Below are 21,063 nucleotides of genomic sequence, written 5' to 3' on the forward strand. Positions count from 1 at the left end.
ATTGTGAGACAGGTAAAAACTACCCTTTACTGCCTAGAGGGTGAGGGTAGGAACTGGTATTTCTTGAGATGCCCCTAATGCTTTAGGTTCTCTGCTGTATGCTCCATGGAATTAATTTGCATGTTTTTCTCAACATAATGATTATTTTCTTATTCTCCTTCTGTTTCATAGTTTATCAAGGAAAAATGAGATAACTAGTGGTGCCCTCACAGTCCCACAGATTAAAAGTTCTGCTTCAAACTCAAGTCAGCTGAATTCCAAGACCATGTTACCTTCATTAATGATTAGGTGAATAGAGGACACTATTTTTGGAATTAGTCTCTGATCGCATTGCAGTGCCAATGGCGGTTCTGAGAAGGTGCAGAATTCATTTGTTTTTCAACAATAAATGTAATAGAACAAAGCCTCTATGTTGCCAAGGAAGCCTTGTTCTTAATGCCTTTGACATGTGCTGTTGAAAAGCGTAGCCACAAGCCATGTTTGGCTGTCGAGCACCTGAAGTCTGGCTCGTTCAAACTTAGTTATGCAGTAAGTGTAAAATACACACTGAATTTCAAAGACGTAGAACACAGACATGAAAATATTTTCATGAAAATATTGTAATTTTTAAGTGAAGTAAAATAAAATAATTTTTTGATAATGAAAATTAATTTTACCTGCTTCTTAACCTTTTTTTGATGTAGCTACAGGAAAATTCAACATTATGTGTGTAGCTCACATTATATTTTCACTGGACATCACATTTTTTCCTTGGAACCAGCTGGCATTTCTATTGTCCAGTTTAGTTCTTTTGTGTGTATCTCTCACCTTTTTAGCTAGATTATAAATGTCTAGGCAGAGGTCTATCTTACGTAACTTTGCATCCTGGCCAGTACCTGCCGCAGGTTTTTCCATGTAGCAGGGACCCTAGAAATGTTAGTTGACTACAAAAATTATTAATTGTGCTGCCCTGACATTCTTGGTGCACATTGATTGCCCTAATGCTGAACTCTAAAGTTCCTGGAAAAATCTGGGTCTGTCTTGGAAAATGTTCCAGTTCTGATGTATAGATGGAATCAGTTCTTCTGCAGAGAGAGCGCTTTGGGACTTGTTAGACCGTCTGCAGGTGAAGAGACTTCCTTACACAGCCCTGACTTGTCTCCTGAGATCTTGTGGCTTGCTTCTTCTCCTGGATCCTGAGGTCTGTGGAGTTAGTGGCTTACATTAGAACATATGATTTTCTACTAGCAAGGAGACAAAGAAGAAACTGAGCGTGAATTGTGAGAATGGCACAGAAAGACACTAGCTTCAGGAAACGATTTATTTTCTTGAAAGCCGAGGTCTGGCAATTCCGGAGTATGTGGCGGAACTAAATGTGGGAACATTTAAAACTAAATGCTCTAAGATTCTAAGAAATTCCTGAAACTCTCTTCTGCACTCACTGTAGTTACTCAGTTGCAAACGGCTTGTTTGTCCCCGTTGGACTGCTGATCATCACTGCTTACATAGCAAGCACGTCTGGCTATTCCTGGAATAATCTAAGTGCCCGTCAAATAGAAATTGTTCATTTTTATATTTTTAGTCATATTACCATCATTTGTAATTCTAAAGTTATAAATCTAAAGGAAATTACTTTTTAATGTTCTCTGGCACAACATTAAGATTTTGCAATTAGATTTTATAGCCTACAGTCATATGCTGCAGGTCACAAGTCAAAATTAAGACCCTTCTGCACTAGGATGGTTTCCTGTGGGTGAGGCAGGGTGCTTATAAGCCACACAGAGTTTAGGACAGGGCAGGCTGGGCACCAACTTCACAGCCTGGAGGACAAACCGGTCATTGTTCAGGGGTTTGAGGGTCTTGCCTAGTTTACATATGAATTTGCATGATCTTTTAACTTAAAAAAAATCTGTCTTGATGGATGGATGAGTAGAAATTGCTTCTTGTGTGAGTTATACAGCAATAAAAACCAGCCATTGATCTTCTTGATTCTTATCCTGCAGTCACCAGGAATAATTGTTCCAGATGGTTTAATGAAATAGGAGGTTTCCACCATCTTAAAAGTTATAGACATGAGGGAGGGGAATGCCAGCCTGCCAGGTTGATTTTGAACTCAGCTTACTGACAACTTTCCAGAAGCTTCTCTTTACACCTTGCCAAGTGTGTCTCAGGTGGTGCTTGAACAGCTCAAATTACTTGAGCCAGAGTAGCCTGGGCCTCACCTAACACTGACATTTAGATTCTGAGGTTAAACAGGTATTTCTGGTGTGACCAGAAAAATCACACAAGCAAATGCAAACTTGTGATAACAGTGGAGATCAGGAATCCCAGCCTTGACTCAGGAAGGCAGCACATTTCAAGTGGTATGAGATGGTAATTCCAGGGAAATTTTGTTTTCTATGATTTCTCTTAGCATACATAACCAGGAAAAATATCAAACACATTAATTTAGTTCTGTATTATCCTGCGATAATCTAACTTTGAGAAACGATATGTCTCAAAGTCATATAAGAATCCTGTCAAGGAGTGAAACAAGCCCCTAACCTGCCCCGGGCCAGCCTTTATCTAATAGCTGCCTCCTGATGCTGGCTGTCTGCTCCTGCTTTTACTGGAATAGTGTATGCATTCTTTCCTATAATTTAACAGATCTGTAGCTATTATTTAATGTTTATTTAGATTGCGAATAGGTATTATTCCATGGATTCCAGGCTGAAAAACATAGTTTAAAATGAGACTGGTGGTTTTCAAATTGTGTTTGAATTAAGAAGACCCAAATCGGAACGCTTCACTGAAGATGGACTATCACAGCTTTTTGGTTTTAGAAATCCACCAGGCGGGCTGTCCAAGACGAAGTGTGAACTTTAGAAGAACCCAGTTGCAGAACACAGATATTTTGCAATATCTGTTTGTGGACTTTTTCTATAGCGAACATGTGAAAACTGGATTAAGTGGATTATATGTCTTTGCAAAGGAACTACACGAAGAGACTTGACAGAACGGCTGACTCACGTTGAGCAGATATGCATCTAAGAACAAAAGGATGAAAGAGTACTTTTAGCGTTTCAAAATAGTGTTTTATGTGTCATGTTTACACATAAAAATGCAAATGAAAGATGCTTTATGCTTTCTTGATATGTTGGATCCTTTCTGCTTTTATTGATATAAAAATGTCTAAAATTCACTAACTGGTTATTATTGAATACTTTTATTTTATTTGAAAGAAAAAGTCACATCAGTGGAATGTTTTGATTGTTTCCTGTAGCAAGCTTTTGAGACCATTTTCTTCTCTCTGCTGTAGTCTTCAGTGTGTATTTTATATATATAGTCAAGTACCACGTGATGACGTTTCAATCAACAACAGACTGCATAATGATAGTGGCCCCATAAGATTCGTCCCGTATAGCCTAGGTGTGTACCCCGTCCAGGTTTGTGTAAGTATGCTCTGTGATGTTCGCACAACAATGAGATTGCCTGAAGACACATTTCTCAGAATGTATTTCCACCATTAAGTGATGCATGATTGTATATATTTTTCATATCTCTTCACATACGCCTATGCAGATATGTACATACAGTCATATGTATATATATAAATGAACTTATTGATACCTACATCCAGATATAAACATATATATATTTATGTATCTAAGTATATACATGTGTGAATAAACATATGCATATGGACACATGCATATACAAATATATACATATATGAATATATTGATGCCTAAATCTACATATAAATATTTTGGGTCTTTAAAATGTTATAATTTAGAAGCTTTTATGTGCTCAGATAAGTCTGGCAGATATCACAGCACTCCAGATATTCTACGAGTGCTGTGATGGGGAAGAAAATAGGTTGGTAAAGACGTCGTGGGACTGGGGATTTTCCACTCATTGGCGTGTGACTCTGGGAGGTCCTGGACCTTCTTTGCCCCCAGCTTTATCAACTATAAAATAGAGGAGCTGGATTGCAGGATACTGATGTCACATCCTACTGTAACTACTTTGGTTCTGCAAAGTCCTAGATAGGAGTTATAGTGAAAATAATTGAGCATTCTATGTTCGGAGAGACAAAATTATCCTAGTGTTTCTCAACCATTCTACAAAGCTAAGGTAAGGCAGAGCGTGTTTGCATGTTTCCCAGTGAGTGGATGTAAGCAGGACCTGTGTCAGAAAAAATGATGGAGGTGAATTTTGCACTGGTGGGATCTTCTTCCTGTGGATGTCTCGTTGCCTGTGGTGGACCCTGATTTCTTTCTAATGTTTTCTGGGACCTCTGTTCCAGTTGTGCGCTGCCCACTGGCCAACTGGGCTAGAACATTTCTGTCCTTCATCTAAAATTACCGCCGATTCCCTTCTTTCCAACTTTACTCTGTTGGTGGGTGGCCAGTACCACTTCTGATAAATTAATCCACGCTGACATATTACTAGGTGCTAAGGATTAATGTAATTTATGCGTCCTTTGGAAAATTGATTTTTAATTTGGACCTTATGGAAATAATTGCTTTAGTCCTATCTTGGCTTTAAATTCCAGACGTTAGTCGCTTACCGCTTATGTTACATTTGGCAGGATGTTTAACTTGTCAAAGTCTCGGGGTTTTAAAAAGTTTTTTATTTCTATAACAAAGATTATAGCTCTAGCGTGACAGAATTATGAACATCAAATGAAATAAGAAATTGTTAACACGTAAAAGTATCTAGTAAGTTCTGAAATCAAATAAACACTGAAAATATAGACAATAAAAGAGCCCTGTAAATCAGAGACATTGGTTATTCTGATATATGTTTTCTTCACAAGCATAAATGTTTGTGAATTTGCCTATTTCCTCCCTGTAGAAGTGTTTTGCAATGGCCTGCCACTTGAAAAACACATGAGCCTTTGGGGCTGACGCCTATTATACTCAAGAACTTCAGACAGCACTCAGGTAGTTGAAAGCCTGGAAGTGTCTTATTTTTGAGTTGAAATGTGGCATGGGGGTGCTGCTGACCTACTGCCTGAAGTGCTGTTGCCTTGCTCTGAGTGGCTGTTGGAGGCACAGGCCTGGAAAAGCAGATGGGAAGGGAAATGGATGAAAATAGTAGCAGTCAAGAGCCAGTGCAGAAAGTAGCACAGCCCTGCCGTGCTGGTCTTCTGGCTTTTTGAAATTCTACTCCTTGTTCCAACGGTACTTTTAGTTCAGGTTGCATTGATTGAATGGTTTATGTAATGTGCTGAAGCTGAAAATGAAATCCATATAAGGGAGCCACAGGCCAATGTTAAAGAGTAATAGGTGTCTTTGAGGTGGGATGGTTCCTTTCACAATTTGGGAAAAGGTCAGGCAAGGAGAACTTCCAGAGTGCTCAGCCAAGACTCCGCCCTGCACTTCTCCTCCTGCCCTGTGGCGCCTGCCAACGGGAGTGCCCTTATGGGGGAGGTGAGAACCCAGCTCTTGCATTTTCAGGACAGTGTCCTGCCCTCCCACATAGGAGCTGAATGGCTTAGACTGCTGAGAAATCCAGCCATTCCTCTGTGTTTGCATCATCCCTACCTTCTCCTTCCAGAATGTTCTTCACTCTCATAAAGCAGATCAGTGCATGGTTATTGACATTTTATCCCCCTTACTCCCATCAGGACCCTTGCATCTTAAAACCTAACTAGTGAAATGGTGAATACTTTTTCCTGTAGATCTTAACTGACATGTAGATCATTGTTATTAATAACAGTAAAAGCAGTAAATATATTTGTCGAACTGAGTGGGTGGCAGTTTTTGATTAACAGTATGTATCAGTGGGAATAAACTCACTTTCAAAGTGAAGAGGTCATTAATTTTCTTTCTTCCTGTTACTTTCAAAATGTGTCACACAGCAAGCTCCGTTTTAGATTTACTGCAGTTTGAGAGTATAGTGAGTGTAGTGGCAAAACTAGGAGCTGAGGTTTACCAGCGCTTGACCTTGGCAGGACTCATTTTCCTCACCTGTCATCGGGTGGGTGTAGGAAATATAGGAATTATATGTGTAAAGTACATAGAATAGCATCTATCAGATGGCATATGCTATTTAAATGTTAACTATTTTTTTAGCTGCTTTACCAATAATCATGTCACTAGCATTATTATTCTTTCCTTGTGCAGGATTAGATGTAGATCAGACTAAATATAATTTCGTGAGAGTTGCACATTTACTTCTATATATTTATGTTGCTCCCTGTGCCTTTTCAACAGTGTTTACCTTCCGTTCCCTGCCCTGCCCAGTTTAGCCTGGGATTCAGTTTCCATTATGGGTTTCAAGTTCCTCAAAGTTTCACAATCCTGCTTTCTTGGCTCCTTAATTGACAGAGGTTTGAGGGAGTAAAGAGTGAAACTTAGGCTACCCAGAGCTGCCCTTGTTCAGCCTGGTAGGTTTCACTGCTCAGTGTCTGCTCAGAGTCAGCTTGGTCTCTGGACAGTCAGTGCTGCAGGCGTCAGCCTGGGGAGGAGCCATCAATCTGGTTTTTGGAATTGCTGTTAGGTTTTGGTTCTTCAATAGCAGAATCTCCTCTGATTCTTACTCATCAAGCTCAAGGTTTCCTTGCTTACAACCATCACTACCTTGGACGTCGTTAGAATGTTTGCTTTTTTTTAAAAAAAAACTAGTAACTTTTACTCCTTTTCTTTTCTTTCTTTCTTTTGAGGTGGATGGTGACTAACAAATCTATTAAGCTGGTCTCTAGTTTATATATGGCAATTATTTGAAGCAAATTTATTAGTGCTGACACATGTTCATAGAATAATTATTTCTCGAAGCTGTAACACTGGATTCTTTTTAAAATTGAATCAGTGCACTTTTGATAGACTATTTACAAACAACTCATGTGGGTGCTTATTAGTAGTAAGAGAAGGCAAGTATGAACATTACAGCTAGTCTTGCAATAGAAAATCATTGCCAGAGGCCGAATTTCAACAGCCATGTTGTGTCATGAATGGATTAGCTAGGATGATTAATATCAAATATTAAAAGTTATCTGCAAAGTATTCAATCTGAAATTACAGGTTTTATGTTACTACTTGACTTCCAAACAATAGCCATATTGGCTGCCATGTTTAAGTTCCATTTCATCGTATGGTTCTTTCAGCAAGATCAGAAGAGAGGAATAGGAGGAAAAAGGTAAACCCGTTGTTTGGGGGAAATGAGGTGTATTGAGAAAGTTAATATTATTGAAAATTGTACCTCCTCAACTCACCACATGCTGTGTGCCATCCTCTGCCGCATCACTTTCCCTTTCTTCGGCATCTGGTGAGCTTGTTCACCTACTTGCCCCGGGTTAAGACCCTCTCCTCTCCTCCCTTACTTGACTCTGTATTCTCCTAGCCCATCTATATCCATAACTGTTCATTTCTGATTCCTTAGAAAGTAGCTTCAGTAATTTCTTCATGCTACTATTGAAATCTGTTATTGTGGTGGTAAATTCTTCTGATAGAATTTGTGATGTTAAGCTTGTTGAGCCATTCTTGTATTTCTGGGATAAACCCTATCCCATATGAAATAGAGTGTATGTGCATCTGTGTGTGTGTGTGTGTGTGTGCATGCCTGTGTGCGTGATTTGCTAAAACATGTATTTTTTAGGAATGTTTTCAGCCATGTTCTTAAATGAGGTTGGCCCATAGTTTTCTCATCATGTGCTTGTCTAGTCTTAGTATCAAGATTATCAAGATCATAGTAGCCTCAAAACTGCATTAGGAAGATTCACTTCCTCGTCTAATGTCTGAAATGATTTGTATAAAGTTAGGATTATATATTCCTTAAGGAGGTGTTCAAACTTACGTGTAAAAGTGAGCCAGCAGGCTTTTTGACAAACTGTACTTGGGAGTTTATTATGCATTTTGTTTGGGTGTTTGAAACTGTAATAACAAGAGTGTAATGAAAATGTATTTTTAAAGGTTTCTGTAAATGAGACAATGGGCATATATTTATAGGCAGAGAGGAAGGGACTTAGTAACATTGGAGATATTAAAGGACAAAAGAGATGATTTAGGGAAGGGATTAAAGAGGAGGGAAAAGACGGGAATGAAGCAAAGTTGGAGGGACTGGTCTTTGAAAAGAGGATTTGATCTTATAGGGAAAGTTGAGAGAGTAGTTATTGATACAGGCATATTTTCAGTTAGAGAGATGGGCTGGTACAGGAACTTTCTCCCAAGGCCCTCATGGTATCCAGTAAGATAGAAGGCTATTTAATATGCAGAGTTAAGATAGCCAGGCCTTCTGGAGGAGTGCCCAGGAAAATCAACAAACAAGAGACTATGCAGATTATCCAACTTTGATCTAGTGTTAACCATAAAAATATACAGTTTTAATGGAGAAGCTCATTAGAAATTTAAATAAGGAAAATTGAACAATATTGACAGAACTATATGCTATTAAATCGTTTTCCCTTCTCTCCATGCCTCCTTTTATTATTTGAGAGTCTTTTAGAAGTAGTGTAACCCTTCCTATTGCTCAGTATAGGAACCAAAACCTAAAATATGTCCCTTCATCTTAGTCCCTATTGGCCACTCTCTTCCAATTCTTCTAACTGAAAAGAAAGATAAATGCGTGGGAAATGAGTTAACTGATTTTCTTCTAAAGTCTTTTCATAGTCTTCTCTCCCCTTATGTGGCTCATTTTTCTACTCTCTAGCAAAAAGGTTGACCCTTGGTTCTCTGTTCTTCCCTGACACAATCGACTCACCTTCAACACTGTGGACATGGCGTGTGTGCCTGGCTCTGGAAGCTGTGAGATGTGGTAAATAGATCCCTAGACTTGGACTCATGAGCCCTGGACTCTAGCCCTGGAGGGTTCCCTGGTCATGCGTGGGTTTCCTGTCTGTGTGATGAAATTCTTGAACGAAAGCAACTCTATTGACACTACTAGGTCTTAGTGATGCACAGCAATGGCGCTGAGGCCAACATACCATTGGGGACTTTTCATAGGTAACATTCTACATGGTTGCGCCTGAACCCATTATTTTCTCTCAAACCGACCTTACCTCCTGACATGTATGTCTCGGTCATCATTGTTCTCCTCTTCATTTAATGTTGAAACTATTCTGTTATCTTTAATTGTTCCCTTTAGCTTCATCTCCAGTTAGTTATCAGGCCATTCAGACTCTCCCATCACATCTTCGTTTTGCATTTTCATAGCATGTACAAATATAGCCACTACCTAAATTGTATGGTTTTTAGTTTTTTTAAATCTAATATTCTTGCCCCCATTCTCTACTCTTTCCCATCAGTGGCCCATTCACATTCCTAAGATATTTGTTTTAATTCGTCAAGTGCTTGCTGGAAAAGTTTTCAGAGCCTATCACAGATGAAGTCAAGTCCACGCTTTTTAACCTGTAAGTGAATATTTTGACAGTTATATTTAAATACACCTTTGTTATCTTTCTCAGTAGTTTTTTGAGTTGTTACTGCTTTTTTCTTTCTCTGTTTCCCCTTTTTCCTCTTTCCTTTCATTTTTAATTCTGCTTTTCTTGAATTCACTTCCTCCTTCTTATTCTTTCGTTCCACACATTTATTATTGCCTCTCACATTCAAGGTGCTGTGCTCTGTGCTGCAGGTACCACAGTGAGCTGTGCAGACATAAGATCCTTAGGGTCTGTCTCCCAAAAACAGAGAAACTGATTAGGACCATGATGGGAGTGTAGATGAGCAATACGATTATGACCATCGGGGGCAACATGGTCTCCCATGTTGCTCTCCTGCTTCCTCTAGGACATGTCTCTGCTGTAAATATGTGGTCACATCTTTCCTTTCATTTAACCTAGGTCCCCAATCGTCTCTACTTTCCATGTATGAATACTTCCTATAACTGTACAAACACATGTAACGTTCTTGTATTTATACTGTGTTTAAAGAAGACATTAGTGCTAGCTCTCTAACTGAATTATAAACTCCTAAAACAGACCATTTATTAATGACTTTTTATAGCCCCAGGGCTTTGGACATACTTTGCTATCATAAGTATTTTTTCAATTGACTTGCCTATAAAATTAAGACATTTATATAAAATCCTAAAAAGAATCAAGATCTCATACACATTAAAATTTCAAAAACTGAATACAGGTCTCTCTAACTCAATCCTGGTTTCCTCTGTGCAGAATAGAACTTTCAGTTCTATTCATTTTTCCCCCAATAACTGATAGTAGACAAGTGCTATATTTATTATACACAGCTATTCCTGGAAAATAATCCATCTCAATCACATCGGCAAAGGCATTTCTACAGGACACATTATGGGACATGGGCATATTTCCATGTTAGAACTGTTTTTAGCATCTGCTTTTGTTGAAAGAGATTATTCCCGCGCTACACACTTTTTCCTTGAACCAGTAACTTTGTTCATTGGACAGTTGTCATGTCCCTGTGCAGTCAATGTGATATCACTCAAAATATTAAGTCCAAGACAAAAAGACAGTACAGATAACATGGTTAATTGTCGAGGAAAATGGTAAGGTGTGGCACATATGGCAGGCAAGACACCAGATATGTTTTCAGTATCAGAAGTGAGCTAATGAAAGTTGTAAAAATGACTCACGAAGCAGCATTTTATCCCTCTTCAAATACTGTCATTTTATAATAACTGAGCTGTAGGCTGAAGGCCATTTAATGGGATTTTATAGTGCTTGCAAAAAACCTGTCTCTGAAGGGTGACTGTTTCCCGATTTCCCTTAGAAAAAAAATGCAAATAAGGCCTAGAAGTGACTGTGGATTTCTCATCCAGAAAGGACAGAGGGTATTTAACAAGTCTAATCATGGGGTCAAAATAGAAACCCAAAGGACAGGGAAATGGATGTCCATTTTGAAAGAAGGCGAATGGTGCTCCTGTGTTTGTCCTTGTGATTCCTTCTGTGATTTTTCGAAGTCTTCAGCTCTTTCAAGTCAAGTTGCACAGGAAATGGTCTTGCTTGCATTCAGTATTCCTCAGATGAATCATGTGAATGCTGTGTTATTTTCTGCCCAGCCCAGAGCCAAAAGGAAAATGCACATCTGGCTTGTAAATTACAACCAAGCATTGATGCTTTGCTCGCTCTTTATTGGGTGGCTGCCCTCTGTGTCTTACACATTCTCCGCGTGGATTATGTGACATCCTGATGGAAACCTCAAGTGACCTCTAAATGATCACATCGGAGGACCTTCAAATCCTCTCAGAAATGTAATGTTTGCTACCTGATGTGCATTCTCTGTGGTCCCTAGAGGAAAATCATTCATTTCTATCTTTTTATTTATTTATTTTTCCTATTTAGAAATTGGCCCCTGGTTACGGGAGTTCAGAGCGAAGAATGCTGTGGATTTCTCGCAGTTAACATTTGACCCAGGACAGAAAGAACTTGTTGTAGGAGCAAGGTGAGAGATCTTATGTTTTGCCACCGCAGATATTTTCAGACTTCATTTTACATCTGTACAGTTACCCATGAGCTTCTCTGCTGTAGTTGATGAGTGCTAAGTAATATTTCTTCTAAGAATGAAATACAGTAGAAGAGTGCTGTAAAGTATATTACTATTAAGTGAATGACTACTGCTCTTTATGGCAAGTGTTTATTGGGCCTTTCCCATGTGCCAGGAACTGTTCTAACATGAATTAATTCATTTTTTCCTCCCATGAAACCTGAAAGGTAGGTATGGTCAACATTCCTATTTTAGAGATGAGGAAATTGAGGCAGAAAGTGGATAAATGTTGCTTGAGGACATACTTATTGTGTCCAATAAGAGATGGATCCAGGTTTCAGACCCAGGCCATTTGAATCCATGTTGTTAACTTCTCACTACATCCTTCAGTAGAATTCTCGTGATCAAGGGCCTTTGCCGTCCATTCTAAGGCCATCGTTACCTTTCTTTATGACCTTGATTAGGCCAGTTGCCAGTCAATTGAGAATTCAAGGAAGCTGTTATTATTTTTGGCTCTTAAGGTTCACATGTTCCTGTACCCATGTCGACATATGACATTCCAGTTTGACAATAAGTCCACTGGAACACAATCAGAACAGATCCTGAGTTGTGTCCCTCATATTTACCATTACTTCCTTAGAGAACATGCATAATCCTTGCATTCAGATCAGCTATCCTGCCAGTGTATTTTGAGGATGATGTATAAAAACACTTTATACCCATCTCTTAGGAAAAATGACATTAAACTTGAAGAAAGAGGCCATTTGTTGGTTTGAACTCTTCTGGCCTCCAAAGAAAGCACTTTGGGCAGTACCATGCTCACATCTCTTTTGGCCAAATTTACTAGGTTATAAAACATATTTTCATAGTGAGAGAGGTGTGTTGCTTCCGCATAGACCTGAGTGAAGCTAAATTTGGCTTAGTCTTTAAGACAAACGTTGAACAGTATAGAATCATTGCTTTTCGTCTCAGATCTTAAAGAGTCCTTGTGTATCCACTTAACACTTGAAGACATTAAGATGTGTGGTCGTAACTTTAAACGAATAGATGGAAGTTGACTTAGTTCCTGGCACTGAACATGTCTCCCACATCTCTTTTGATGCTTAGGGGTGGACAGTGAGTACGGATTGGATGGACTTGCCTGGTGTACTTTTGCTTACTTCAGCCCATTGGGACTACATAGGGAATTTCTGATGCTGACTTCCATCAAATTCCTCACTAGGAGACAGAGCTACATATTTCAGGGGTTGTTAACTGGTCTTCTGGCCTCCAGATTTTCTCTTCCTTCTCTGTACACCATGGCCAAAGTCATCTTTTTAAAATGCCCCCCTTCAGTAGCTCCCATAGGATAGATGCTGGTTCTTCGGTGAGGCCGGCCAGCCCCTCTGCCTTGTGGTCCCACATCCCTTAAAGACTCAGCTTTTTTTCCTTCTCACATAGTCCAGGCATGTGGAATTATTTGAGTTGCCCACAACTATAAATGTGTTCTTTCTTGCCTCTAGGATTTGGCAACCACTTTTACTTTTCTGAAATACTAGCTACCTCCCTCCCTCCACCATAAGTTATCTGCTTGGTGGAATTCTACTCATAGTAAGGACCTGGCTCATGGATCCTCTCTTGGGCCTGAGTGTTCACATTCTCTGCTCTGGGTGATCCTGTTAGCACACTTGCATTCTACCTTCATTACTGCACTTATCGAATTATTTCTTGACAGGTGTCATCCCCCCTTAGTACATAGTGACTCACCAGATGATAGTTGATGTGCTGCTCTTTTCTTTATTTCTCTAGAATGTAGTACAGTTTCTCCTCCTGGTAGAAGCTCAAAGATACCTGTTGATTTAGCATATATACTTCCAGGATTTGATTTGTATATGTGCCTTTGTTCATCAGAATGGACACAGGAGAGAAGGGGTAGAGGTTGTAGCAGATTTATTCCAGATACCTGTATTTGGACAAGGGCACAAAGAAATGGCGGACTCTACATCCCAACCAAAGCTACCCCATAGGGAAAATGAACACTCACCCTGAGCCAGGGGGGAAGGGGTCCCCTTGCTGGGGTGGTAGGTGCAAATGTGACCCCAACTGACATAGCCGAGTCTGGCATCCCTCATTTGACTCTAAAGAATATTGGAAAAGGTTTTCCTGTGAGCTCAACTTAAAATACTCTCCAGTGTTTCTAGAGGTCCTCAGTGCTGCATGAATGGCCAACACCACATGTATGCTTATCTCTGCAGGTGGTTGGCTTTTGGTCAATGACACAGATTCTTCTAAGGGATATGAGAAGCCACTGAGCAAATTGGGACCTGGATGGGATATCTCATGGCCCTGTCCTGGCTGGAGATAGCACCTAGGTGTTGTTCCTGGGGGACATCTGTTCCTGAAAGTCTCCATCCTAACGTCCCTGAAGGCCTCCATCTCAGTGTTCTTAGAGATCTCCAGCCCAGCATCACTGGAGGCCTCTATCCCAGTGTCCCTGGAGGTCTCCATCCCAATGTCCCTGCAGGTTTCCATCTCAGTGTTCCTTGAAGTCTCCATCCATCTCAACTCAGCACAGTTCCAGCCCAGACACACCAGCAAGGATTGGACCAGCCACTGAGCCAACCTAGTATGCAGTATGATGTGGTGACCGGGAGCATGTAGGATCTCCAGACTTAGCCCATAAAGTCCAGGATGCACAGTTACATTTGAATTTCACATGAACAACCCTTAGAGCAAGGGCTCTATTTTCGATTCCAGAACAGTACATGGTACATTGTAGATACTCAATAAACAAATGAAAGAAAGAAAGGGGTAGACTGTACTTGCTTAGCTTTGTGACTTGAGCCTGTTTCAGAGTCTAATTCTCTCTCTTTAAAATTGCTGTAGTTATTTCTACCCCTTCCAGCTGTTGTGAGGATTAAATGAAATAACCCATGGAAAGTGATCGTCACAGTATTGGGTGCCTGGTCAGCATGCAGCAGCAGGGAAGCTATGCGGGTATCTCTGGGTTCGACATATGCATTCATGTGCGTTTCTGGCAGACATCACTGAAAGAGCAGGACAGGAATTTTACCTAGGAAACTTGGTGGGATTAGGCTCATAAAGTTTGCGAAGGAGTGTGAGCCAATTATAAAACTTTAAAAATAACCCAGCCCTCAGATTCCTGTTTGGGAGGGCTTGACCTAGCAAAAAAAGTTTAGCTAGCAAATGTATATTTTAGAAGTTATTTAAATGTATGAGTGGTGGAAAAATACAATGATACTCTTTTTTGTTTTTTCATAGTTAGCAGTAGGCATTGAAAGCCATTTATTGGATGGTTTCGCTTTATACCAGTAATAGTTTATGTTCCTGAAATTTAGTTCAGCTAAAGATTCTTTGTGATCTTTGCAAAAGGAAGTGCATTGTGCTGCAAAAGAAAAACCTTTCTTTAGGTGATTTATAGTTATGTAGTTAGTGCCAGAAGGTACTTGAATCTGAATTTGTGTAATTTCTGGAAGGATCCCTAAATTTACCATTCCCAAGTTGCACAGTATCTATCATGTTATTTGAAAAGCATTGACATCCATATCTTGTTTTACCCAAGCCTCTTTCAAAATTAATAATGTTTGTGTTCTCAATGATGAGACTCAGACATTTTCATTTTAAAAAATGTGGAAGATACAGTAAAGCATAAAGAAAATCACAATTTCAAAAATAATCTTAGTTAACCTCTTCAGTTATTTTCCTGCATGATTTGATTTCTATTTGTTTACACTATTAGAATACTATTTTATGAATGATCTGTATACTTCTTTGTCAAAAAACCTACTAAAAACAATTCCCATGGCATATATATAAAAAGGAAAATTTCAAAATAAAAGAAGACGTGGTTTAGAGGTTTTTGTATAGATAATTATAAAATTAATGATAGTAATAACAGTTCACAAACTTGGTGAAAGTGTAAGCTTCATTGCAGATGGGGCCGTAACAGCAGATGTAAGGGAGGGTGATGACATTTTTATTCTCCAAATGAACCTGTTTGCCTTCAGCGTTTCAGGTTTGTTGTAAGGATGACAAGTGATTCTGTGCTGAATTCAAATGTTTTTCCAAATGGCAGCCAGCTTGGTCCACGTACAACACAGTGTTTGACAGTAATCAGGGTGTGTACAAATTAGCCATATTTGTATAAAGCATAAAGCCATACAGTAGTAATGAAAAAGAGCTTCTCATCAAAGAGAGTGTGCGTTTCTTTCAACTTTTGAAATTTATTTCTTGGTCTTTCAGTTATTTTCTTCCTATAATTTGATTTCTGATTATCTTACTCTCCTCTAACAAGCTTCAGTGTAATATAAACATATAAATTGAAGGGCATAGTCTTGCAACTTATGATATTTCAGTAAGAACGCTCACTTGTAAGTTCTCACACAAGCACCTGTGAGTCCATGAGGCCCAACCGTCTGCCAATGATTAGGGTAGTGGGATTGGAGCCCATAGACCCAATACTTGGGTCAGGTAATGATCATAATTGATGACAAATATAACGATTTATGTCCTTGGAAATTTTTAATTTTAATGATATTAAAATTACATCATAAAATGGGACCCTTATAAAGATATCAAGAGAAAGGGTCATAGGGATGTGTGAGTCTCCTTGCATGGCTGACGCTGTGTGAGTACCCGCCCACAGCCATGTGCCCTGCATGGAATCCTTTGGCTTGCCATTATAGTCAATGGACTGTTTCCATATATTGGAAGATATTTCTGTATATATGTCTGTGCAACAAATAGTATAGATTTCTAATCAGCATGTTCGTTACTAAAAACAAAAACTAAAACCTGAGTGCTTCCAAGGCAGAACTCGATCTTAATGTGCCAAGAAACTGGTCTTGAAAAATTTTAGTGATTATTATGAACCACTGTTTTGCCCATGATTTGAATCTAAAAAACTAAAGATATAAAGGAAAGATTGCCCTGCTTTTGTTATGCTGGGGCTAAATTTGCTTTAAGTATTCAAAGCATATATTCCTGTAAGATCCCATTGATTGAATGGGCATCCTTCTATTTAATTAGAATAAGTTCCCCCTTTCAAAATGATTTTGCCACTGGTTCTAAACAACGGGAGCTAAATTTTAGATTCATGTAAAAGTCATTTTTTAAAGTTGACCAATATAATTCTGTCTTTTTTGGTGCTTATAACTCCTATTTCTATTGTAAAGTTTTACCTTAGAATTAATCTGCCAGAAGCAGTATATGATTAAAAGGAAAACTGGAGATTTTTATGAGATCAGCAGTTCTGGTTCCAGTAGCCACAACTTCTATCCATTTTCCAAAGGATGTATTTTAGTCAAGTTTACACAATTAAAGGTAGCTCGTGCTGAGTGGAATGAAATCAGCAATTAGGAGTGAATCCAAAAAGCAGTTGACCCCCATCGTGCAAAGAAATCCGAGGTAATGATGATGTTTACGTAGTATTTACATTAATTATGACTTAGGGAAAGCAGCTAGTGATGAAAAGAGGGATGGCACTTTTCTTTCCTCCTCTCCATTTTATCCCTATCCCACCTGGAATTTTTTAAACCTATACTTTATAAATTAAACATTTTCTCTTCTCTATCCTTTTCCTTCTTGGTATTGGCACTGGATTCGTAGGTGTGTGTCTTTTCTTTTAAGATTCTCTTTGTCTATCTTCCTCCTTCTTCCTATTCCCTTCTTTCTTTCTATAGCTCTATTGGATTAATTAACCTAGTCTGTGTTAAAAAGTTCTGTCTTGGTCTGCTGGCTCTGTTACCTTTTGTCCAGTATTTGCCAAACATCAGCATAGCCAAGTACCATGGGGGGCATTCCCTCAAAATTAAGCTTCCTCTGCTCCCTGCTTCAGATTCAGTGGGCTGGAAAGTGGTCCAGGGGTGTGTGCTTTTCACAAATGGCTGGTTTACCGACACTCTCGTGGGAAAGAATTCTACCCATTGTGTTCCTTTTGCTGTTGTAGAAAACAAGATAATCCCTGCGCTTTCTTCCCTGCTTGAGTTGGGAGCAGATAAGCCTAGCGGCATAGTTAGTTATTTAGTTTTATATATATATAGTCTTCCCTTTTCCCAAATTCCATGAATGAGCCAACAAAAGAGTGTGATAAAAATTAATCAGCCTCTTTAATTGAGTTTGTGTGCTCTACAGTTTTTGAGAGCTGAGAGGTTCTTTCCTTGCCAGTCCCACATGGGGTCCCTCAGAATTTATTAGTTCACGTAGTTACTCTTTCATGACTTTTCATTCATCAAATATTTATTGAGCCTACTTTATGCTGGGAAGTATTTTAGGCATTGGGGAAACAAAGATGAAGCATAGTTTCTAGCTGATTAAGACTTTATAGCTTAGTGCAAGGGTTGGCAAGCTAAGGCCCCTGAGTTGGCCTCCTGTTTTTGTAAATAAAGTTTTATTGAACCACAGCCACAACCATTCATTTGCATGTTACCTATGGCTGCTTCTGAGCTTTACTGCAGAGATAAGTAGTTGGCAACAGAGACCACAAAGACAGAGTATTTGCTATTTGGCCCTTAAAGAAAGTTTCCTGACACCTAGCTTTGTGGGTATGACAGGGACACAAACCATTAAATTTTCCATGGAATATGAGTAAAGGGCCTGAAAACACCAAGAGTAAAGGAATGTGACGGTCCTCGAGGATGAAAAGAGTGCACTGAGAAGGTGCTCTTCCAGTTGGGCCTTGGAGATGCTTTAGGAGGGTGGCAATGGGAGAGAGTCTTCCTGCCAGAAGGACCACACCACAGGGAATGTGGGAGTCAGGATGACACTGAAAAAGCTCAGCGTTTGGTGACTGAGAGGGGTAGTAATTATAGGTGAGGCTGGAGCTTTAGGTGGATCAGATTATGGCGAAGCTTGGACTCAGTTCTCTAGACGGATGATTCCAATTCCGGCAGTCATGAGAGTTGCCTCGGAAATCTTTCAAGAATGCAGATGTCCAGGCCTCTCTTCAGATCATTTGAATTAGGCTTCCCGGAAGTGATGTTGGAATCTTTGGCTTAATCAAGTTCCTGATGACCTATTGGCTTGGCAAATGTGAGAACATCTCGTAAAGGCATTGGGAGCTGAGCAAATTTATAAGCATACATATTTACATACTTAGTGTTGCATTTGGAAGACACGTCTACCATGTTGTGTTCAGAATGCACTAGAATTTGGAGAATTTGGAGGTGAGGACAGCACTTCGGGGCTGTGGACCAGGTGACAGTAGAGAAAACTTAGGCAATGAGAGTGGAAATTGAGATGAGACGTCAGGTTTGAGACATGTTTCATAGCTAGGTTTGACAGTGATTGATGGTGAATAGAATGGGGTGGGGTCAAAGGTGAGATGTGGGAGTGGGACTTGAGAGTGAGGCTTGTTGTGATGGCATTAGCTGGGATTGAGCATATGGGAATGAGCTGAAATTCTTTGATTGTTTGAAGATATGTGAAAAAAATCTCAGATTTTACTAACCCTGAGGATAACCTAGAAAAATAATTGTATATGGAGATAATTTGAGGAGTGACTATTCCTAGGAAAGCACAGGTTAAAGGAATCATAGAATAATTCAGTTGGTATTTTTTTCAAATGAAAAGTGATCTCTGTTAACTGAAAGAGACAAATCAAGGGACCCACAAAAGCAGAAGCGGTGTGTCAATGTAGAGCAAGATGTTATCATCTCTAATCCTCATAGCTCTTAGAGATTTGCATGTAATATTTAGAGCGTAATAAAATTTAAGTTATCAGTGTGATTATTAACAATATTGATTAATAACTTTGCCTCTAAATATGCTTATGGGAAAAGGCTTTTCTGATTTTATATCTCTGAAATTTTCTAACAGCATTGGTCTTAATTATTGCATGCCACTAAAAATCCATCTTTGTTATTTCATTCTACTTACATCAATTCTGCATTCTAAATAACATGGGCCTCTCTGTCTATTTATGTGCCTTTTAATATTGGTATTTAAACATATGAGAGTGCTATAAAAATGGTTTGATCTTGGTTTTGATGAATTCTTTGAAACTTATTTCTAATAACCAAATCTTTTAAGGGATTTGACATAGGCTTTTTGGGATAGGGAATGAAATAAGCCAATGCAATTCTGGGACAGTGAGTACTTCGCATATATGGTAACAACAGCAGCAATAAAATGAGAATTATTTAAAAATTTCCATGGCCTAAAGTACATATATTATTTTTGAGGAGGGTAGGAAAAATTCTGACTGAGGAGGTAGCTTATAACATGATCATAGAATTGTACATTTATCACCATATTTAAAAATATATTAGCAAAGTAAAAAAAGAATTCACCATTCAAAAACTGTCATCTAAATGTGATCCAACTATTTAAATATGTGCTATATATTTGGAATAGCTTGGTAATTTAAAAATTTCATTAAACTCCCCAAAACTTGTGAAAAAAGTACATGAAAGAGATATTTTCATCAGAACGGTTATAACCACAGAAAATATAAAAGCTCCTAGAATTTGTTTAGAGGCAACCAGCATAATGAGTCTTAGGAATACCAATTATGGATAAGTTGATGAACTACATGAAGTGGTCACGTGGTGAAATTAAATCTTCATGTTTTTAAAAGTTATTGATATGACTTATATATTAAATATTTGCATTTAGATAATTAAAATAATTTTTATAAAAACATCGTGTGCTTTAGGGACCGGCTCCGTGGCCGAGTGGTTAAGTTTGCGCACTCCGCTGCGGCGGCCCGGGGTTCGGATCCTGGGCGCGGACATGGCACCGCTCGTCAGGCCATGTTGAGACGGCGGCCCACATCCCGCAACTAGAAGAACCTGCAATTAAGATATACAACTATGTAGAGGGCGGGGTTAAAAAAAAAAAATCGTGTGCTTTAAAAGATATAGTTACTACTTTCCCTTAGCTTCAAAGTCACAAACTTATATCTTAATCTTCCGGTCTATCAATGCAGTTGGAAATTTGGGGGTCAGGTACAATGTCATTGTTTCAAATTCTGTTGTCAGTTGGATATTGAGAACAGGGTAGACTTGTGCAGTAAAGAGAAATCACAGAAAGCATGGAGCTGGTACAGGCCCAGGTGAGACTAACTTTTCAGTTGATATCAGCTCTCAGACAACCCAGATGGTGGCAGTTTCAATGCAATGTGTGTTTTGTTTTCAGATTGTTTCATGATCAACCGTGGTTTAAACTTTTATTAAACAACAAAAAAATAAGTTTCTATCACTATTGTTTCAAAATTTTTTTTATAGATTTACTTGCTTTCTGTCTCTGGTTTCTCTTAGTGAAAACTACAAGTCCATCTTTCTCAATTATTCGGTTTTTTGCTCCTTAGTTATAAGTCAGCCTCCAACCTACATGTTCAATAAGAACTTGGATTTTTCTTCTTTGATTTTATAGCTAAATTCATCAGAGACCAATTGAGTTATTCTAAGAGAATGTCATTTTAAAACACCTGTGTCTTTCATAATTAATGGAGGTCAGAGTTAAGTTTTATAGTGTCTCTAGATAAAATGAGTCATTTAGTTAATATGCTCATGATGGCTCAACCTTTTCTTTAATGCCGGCTGAATTTTATTACTTTACGTGAAGACACAAATGAACTTCATATATTCAGGCTGCACTGCTCCCTCTGAGAATATATTGTTGTGCTTGGTGATTTGTTGCTAATAGGCCGCTGGGGCATGTGATGGGACGCAGGAATGAGTTTTTCAATCCTACAGTCAGT

The 21,063-nt window shown here is 38.9% G+C and overlaps 1 protein-coding gene across 5 annotated transcripts in view; it reads left to right on the forward strand.

Moving 5' to 3' along the window:
- Nucleotides 1-21,063, forward strand: part of SEMA5A (semaphorin 5A) — a 459,076-nt gene that overhangs the window by 198,094 nt on the left and 239,919 nt on the right. For all 5 annotated transcript variants that reach the window (XM_046672376.1, XM_046672377.1, XM_046672375.1 and 2 more), the window contains one exon: nt 11,222-11,321. In XM_046672376.1, the coding sequence (XP_046528332.1) occupies nt 11,222-11,321 (100 nt within the window). The remainder of the gene's footprint in view (nt 1-11,221; nt 11,322-21,063) is intronic.

This window comes from Equus quagga, chromosome 9 (genome assembly GCF_021613505.1).
Source record: "Equus quagga isolate Etosha38 chromosome 9, UCLA_HA_Equagga_1.0, whole genome shotgun sequence".
Lineage (NCBI taxonomy): Eukaryota > Metazoa > Chordata > Mammalia > Perissodactyla > Equidae > Equus > Equus quagga.